General features: G+C 35.1%; 1 protein-coding gene across 1 annotated transcript; it reads left to right on the forward strand.

Annotated features, from left to right (window-relative positions):
• The first annotated feature begins 759 nt into the window (after positions 1 to 759).
• LOC132640494 (DNA-directed RNA polymerases II and IV subunit 5A-like) lies at positions 760 to 5,218 on the forward strand. The gene is made up of 5 exons (XM_060357101.1): positions 760 to 919; positions 3,209 to 3,416; positions 3,512 to 3,691; positions 4,457 to 4,570; positions 4,998 to 5,218. The coding sequence occupies exons 2-5, from the start codon at positions 3,216 to 3,218 to the stop codon at positions 5,121 to 5,123; spliced, it is 621 nt and encodes a 206-aa protein (XP_060213084.1). The 5' UTR covers positions 760 to 919; positions 3,209 to 3,215; the 3' UTR covers positions 5,124 to 5,218.
• Positions 5,219 to 6,777: the final 1,559 nt, after the last annotated feature.

The following is a 6,777-nucleotide window of genomic DNA, read 5'->3' on the forward strand; positions in this document are numbered from 1 at the left end:
AAAATGTATTTGTACACTTCCTCCATTGTTAGAGCACCAAGTATAAGAAATAAAAAGCCCAACTTAAAGAAATGGAGAGATCTTTTGTTTGCCCTTCAAACGCACTGGTCTTTAATTTTTGTTCTTCGCTTAAAAAGGGTGATCGAAAATATCCTGAGATTTTGAATTCGAACTCTCGCTCAATAAAAAAAAAGAATTTTGCAAAACAAGGCTTTCGCGAAACCTCTGCCCAAAATTAGGTCTATTCGGGCAAAAGTTAGGCCTTAAGGCAGAGGTTTGCCTTAAAGCCTAACTTTTGGCCGAATAGGCCTAATTTTGCTACGAAACTCTACGTTGCGATTTTTTTTTATTGAGCTGAGAATCTCGGGGTATTAGGCGAAGGTCAAAAATTAAAGACCAGCAATTGAGGGACAAAAATTAAAGACCACCCCTGAGTAAGAGCAATCGTGCAAATTGCCCAAAATTAAAGACCACCACCGAATCTTTTTTTTACGCGGATTGGCCTTCATTTGGGGTGGTCTTTAATTTTTGTCCTTGAAATTGGTGGTCTTTAAGTTTTTCCCTTCACCTAATACCCTGAGGTTATGAGTTCGAACCCCAGCTCAGCAAAAAATAAATAAATTTATAAGACAAAATTATGTCCATGCAAAGGCAGAATTTAGGCCTTAAGGACAAAAGTTAAAAACCACCAATTTGAGGGCTAACAATTAAAGGCCACCCCCAGCGAACAGCAATGCTGCAGATTGCCCGCTCCGAATAAGGGAATCGTGCCAAAAGCCCAAAACCTAAATCTATTCAATTTTAAAACATTTATCGGATTTCTTCCTCCAGAATTTCGTCATAAAGAGAAAGCCGACCAGACCCTTATAAAGGCGCCAACATTTATCGGATTTCTTCCTTGAGAATTTCGTCAATACTCGTATGTGTATCTCCTAATTTGAGTGCTTCATAGATGTTACATTTGTTAATATGCTGTTTACTATATTCAATTTGTTCAATATTATTGTTTCTTTTTTCTTTATGCTGATACATGATAGAAAAGTTGAGTTGATATTTAGGGGTGGTAGTAGGTTAGTGGGGGTGGGTTATGGGGTGGGCGGTGGAGGTGCGTGGGTGGATGGTGGGAGGTTAGTGGGGGTGGGGTGGGTGGGTGATGGGCTGGGCGGTGGAGGGGGTGGGAGTGAGGTGGGGTGGTGGAGGTGGGTGGGTGGATGATGGGAGGTTAGTGGGGGTGGGGTGGTGGAAGATGGGAGTGGGGTGTGGGGGTGGCTATTTTCCAAAAAACATTCTCCACTAAACAGGCGAACATGAGAAAATAAGTAGGAAAACATGTTCCTCCATACCGAACACGCCCTTAGTTTTAATCCGATTGTGAAATTTTGTGGAAAGTTTTTATATGGGGTTTATAATGATATCTGTAAGTAGTTGTGTTTGTCACTTGATATGATTTTAAATCGAGTAATTTGCTTTTTTTATTTTTTTAGGGTACTGTAAGTGAAAAAAAAAAAAAAAGAAGTTTCTGTCTTTATGCTTCTAACATTTAGATTTTGATTCTTGGACAGCATATTATTTTTCCTCTTTTGATTGGCAATTTCTTCTTAGGTTTTGTACGTTTTTATTTTGTTTCCATGGCTCCATGGATTGTACTTATATGTTGTTGTATAACCTATATTACTTACTAATTTTTGTGTCAAAATTAGTGATTTTTCTAGGGTGGACTATACATATCTATTGTTTGCCTTAGTTGCAAATCTGTTCTTTAACTAAAATTAGTTGAAATACATGATTACTGCTCTTCATTCCTGAGAATTAGTTGATTGAACTTTTTGCTTGTATAATAGGAGAATTATTGAGATTGATTTAATTGTAATTGTAATTGTATAGTTACCAATGGAATCCATAGTTTTAGGCTTAAATATTGTTTGGCTTTTAGTGACTAAAAGAAATGCCGATGAAGTTGAATGGACCGTGAGAGATCCGGGTTCAAATTCCAGCAGAGTCAAAAGAAAAAAAAGAACTTGATGATCTCTTTTCATTTGTATAAGCTTGGGTGGATAGAGTCGTTTTGTATCTGCATTAGTGGAAGGCAATAGATACCAGGTGAATTAGTTGGGGTGTGTGCAAGCTTGCCCTGACACCACCATTATTAAAGAAAAGAACAAGACTTATAAGGTTCCCAATAACTAGAAGGAGAAATTAGAAGAGGAAACACAAAATTGTATGGTTATGATCCACTTAAAAAAGGATATGGTTGTTATCCCTTGTTGTCTCTTGCGACTAAGTACGTTGATGTGATTCAATTGATAATGAAAACTATGGCGAGGTTGATTATGATAATGATGGATTATTAGGAAGATGATGACAACTATGGTAGATAAAAAAAAAAGTGAAATCATCTGGATTATTTAAGTTAGTTTTTGCATTCTCAATATTTTGTGTGCTTCTATGTACTTTATCATGAACTCATGTTCTCAGGTTATGCATTGAGTACCATTACTCACTGTACTACGCTCTTTTCCCACCTCCATATTTGTACTATGTATCCGAAATTAGTTTGTTGATTGAAGTTTAGAATGCAATCTCTTGGACCTTTCCCTCAAACACGACCCTTTCAATTGCTAGTTTTACATCCTTAACTTTGGACATTAGTTCCATATTTAGAATATATTCTAAATGATCTTTACCTGTTATTCATGTGCAAATCTATAGAATGATATGATTGTTAGAAAAAGAAAAGGTAGGAAATTTTTATCCCTTTCCTATGGGGTTGTAGGAGATTTGTATCCGTTTCCTATGGGATATTACTTTTTTATTATTTGATCTAGTGACCATAAAAACAAGATTACTTTCAATTTTCTAGACAAAAAATCAACATCTCTAGGTATCCAATATAGATTGAGAGTTTCAAGAAAGAAATTTGTGGTATCACATCTATATAATATAACAACTTATACACCATTGCCGTTGAACTTGTCTTTCTTTGCAACAAAAAGCTATTGAAAAGAAAAACTGTTTTCGCTAGAGAAGTTTTCTGTCCATGGATTATGTAATAAAGAAGTTGGGGAAAGTTTCTCGTTACAAAGATGACATGTTGAAATCTTGTGTGATGCGTTCGGTGTTCAGAGTATTAGCTGTAACTAGGAGTTCTACCAAATTCTTTACCATTAACGTCTTATTTTTTTATTTTTTTTATTTTTGAATGTAATAGCACAAAGATGACGCTATCAGAGGAGGAGCTCTCAAGACTTTTCAGAGTTCGTAAGACACTGATGGAGATGTTGTCTGACAGGGGCTACCTTGTTGGAGATTTTGAGATAAACATGTCAAAACATCAGTTCCTTCAGAAGTATGGTGAGAACATGAAGAGAGAAGACCTCGTAATTCAGAAAGCCAAACGTAACAACAGTTCTGATCAGGTGTGCTAGCTCTTTAAATTTCCTTTCTTGCATAATTTCAATTATGGTCATAATTGTTTGCTACACATGTCTCAGCCATTTCCCTTTGATTGCAGATATATGTGTTCTTTCCAGAGGAGCCAAAGGTTGGTGTCAAGACAATGAAAACTTATACAGAGCGCATGAAAAAAGAAGATGTTTTCCAAGGAATCCTGATTGTACAACAAAATTTGACTCCCTTTGCTCGTACCTGCATAAGTGAAATATCTACAAAGTTCCATTTGGAAGTTTTCCAGGTGACTACTAGTCTACTCTACACTAGTTCTATTATTAGCTTGTTCTTACTATTTGAATGAAAGATTGAAATTTTGTGATCTTTATATTTTTCGTACCTTTATTTGGTTTCTTCAATTTTGGTCGGACTACTATTCATTAGAGTACGTGACACTAAAGTAATAGGACCACCAAAATCAGAGAGACGGTATATTGTTACGATACCATTTACTTTTTGATAAGTGGACTATCTTTGTATCAAAATGGCATAGTGATGATGCCACTTCATGTTACCCTAGATAGGTGTTCTGAACGAGAAGCTTGTCCTCTGGGTTTTCTCGTAATTAGTGTCATTCTTATTCTTTGGGGTGGGAGGGGGAGGGGAACACTTCAGTCATTTGTTTCATTGGAAAAGTGTTTGAAATTCATTAGACTTCCAATTTGCTGTTGTGTTGATGGCTAATGTTATTGGATAGAAATCTGTGGCGTATGCCAAAAGTGGTGGCACTGTGGCAGCTCATTATGAAAAAGATATCATTGAGACCGTGAATGTTAATATGAATAAAATATAGGAATCAGATTATGTTATATATTTCCGTTATCGCATATGGTTGATACACCCTAAAAAGAAAGTCTTCAATATGCATATGGTTGGAAAAGTAGGGAGCTCGCTTGATTTCTAATATGCACATTTAGATGTTTAGTTGCTTTATATGATATGATAGTTATCTATTGTCTTTGAATGCTTAATATTCTTAATCTTCAAGACGTATGATTAATGTTTTCAGGAGGCAGAGATGTTGGTGAACATAAAAAATCATGTTCTAATTCCTGAGCACCAGCCACTCACTCCTGAAGAAAAGAAGTCCTTGTTGGAAAGATATACTGTGAAAGAAACACAGGTTCGTCTTTCTATTGTCATTGCACTGGCTAACCTTTTCACCTCATATAATAATACACTCAAGACCAGTAGACACGTGTTGCGTGCATAATGTTGAAGGCATTTTTGTTGAGCTAGTATTCCCTTTCAACCCATTGGGAATGAGTTTGCTGTGAGGGGTATAATTGGAGATAGAAAGTAGAAGATAAATCAGCATGCTTCATTATACTGTTTAACCACTTTTTTCCCTTGTACCTTATTTTTTATGATAGATCGTTGAAACCTTGTTATCTTCTGCTTTTTTCCTTTAGGCTGATTGTTTTGTTCCCATCTATTATCTCGATTCCCCTCCCATTGTTTTGAATTATGCTATTTAGATATGTGAGATTGATTACTATTGTCGATTTTCTATCTAATTGAGTGACTAATACTTTCTTCTGCTGAAACAGCTTCCTCGGATTCAGATCACCGACCCAATTGCTAGATATTATGGGCTAAAACGTGGCCAAGTTGTGAAAATTATTAGACCAAGTGAGACTGCAGGCCGTTATGTTACTTATCGATATGTGGTTTGAACTAGTTTTTGATGTTTTCATCAAGTTGAAATGTAAGAAGTTGACAGAACAGTAATGTAGTTGTTTCTAGAAAGAGCGATTGAGAATCTTGACAACCTTATGTTTTTCTCTACCCCTTATACCACGTAAAAAACAATGATCCTTTGGTTGGTTGGTTGAGCATGGGACTTTCATAATGAAGGTCTCAGGTTCGAAACTCTCTGCCTACGACAGCAGGGGATTTGCCTTCTGGGTCGAGCTCGTCGCACGGGGCTTGCCTAGTGCGTGTTACCTCTCCTGTGTGGTTTGCGAGCTTATTGCACAGGAGCTGGGTTTACTCTGTGCGCACCAAAGGATAGTGGCTGTGGGTTCCCATATCATCAAAAAAAAAGAAAAGAAAAAAACAGTGACTTTACGTTCTTGAAAAGTTAACCATTGGGTTAACTTGGTTTTCTTTGTTCTTTTCATTTTCCGTGTCTACTGCTGCTTTTCCTGATTTCTAATGCTGTGATGAAATTATGTCTCTCTTTGATGCCATAAAAGCTCCAAACCCGTTGTCAAATCATCCCCAATTAATAATACACCGTCGTACCAACTTATTTCTATCATGTTTAATCATTAACTCATTATATCAATAATTTGACATGTACTAAACATGTAATTGGAATTGGGTGTAATTACATAGTTTGACATATCTGTTTGGAGCCCGTTTGGATTGGCTTATAAGTTGCTTATAAGCTGTTTTCAGTTTTTTTGAGTGTTTGACTGGCTAGTTTAAAGTCATTTTGTGTTTAAAATAAGCTCAAAAAAATAATTGAACCCATTTGACTTAGCTTATGTAAAACAGCTTATAAGCTGAAAATAACTTATAAGCCAAAAAAAATAAGTTAGACTATCCAACTTTTTTTTTTTAGCTTATGCTGCAAACAACTTATAGGCATAAGCTCATCCAAACAGGCTCTTGATCAGGTAATTATTTGGCTAGGCGGGAATTAGGTGTAATTGACTAATTGAGGGGATGTAATTACACTCTCCAATTCTCGATCGGGGTCGTTAATTTACTTTTATTTCTATTATTTAACTTCTTTTTCATTTTTACTTTTTAATTATTTTTTTTTAAAAAATATATTTTTCTTCTTATATTATTTATTTTTCATTTTTTTTTCTCCTTCCCAATTTTTACTTCTTGTGATTTCATGTAATTGCTCGTATTTTTTTATTTTATTCATTTAGTATAAATGTGTTATTATTTTAATTTTGTAACTACACCTCTTAGTATTAGAGAGAATGAGTCATTAACAAACTTGATCATCACTATCCTATATTTTTCTTCTTATATTATTTATTTTTCATTTTTTTTTCTCCTTCCCAATTTTTACTTCTTGTGATTTCATGTAATTGCTCGTATTTTTTTTTTTATTCATTTAGTATAAATGTGTTATTATTTTAATTTTGTAACTACACCTCTTAGTATTAGAGAGAATGAGTCATTAACAAACTTGATCATCACTATCCTATATAAGTGATATTGATCATCACTATCCTATATTTTGCTGAAATTTCTTGTTCGTGTTTGGGAAGACGTGAAATTTGAGTATAATTCAACTCAGCTCATGGGGTGAGGATTATTCAATATCGTAAAGGCACTCATTTTTAAATCCCCAATTAATGTTGG

Source organism: Lycium barbarum, chromosome 5 (assembly GCF_019175385.1).
Source record: "Lycium barbarum isolate Lr01 chromosome 5, ASM1917538v2, whole genome shotgun sequence".
Lineage (NCBI taxonomy): Eukaryota > Viridiplantae > Streptophyta > Magnoliopsida > Solanales > Solanaceae > Lycium > Lycium barbarum.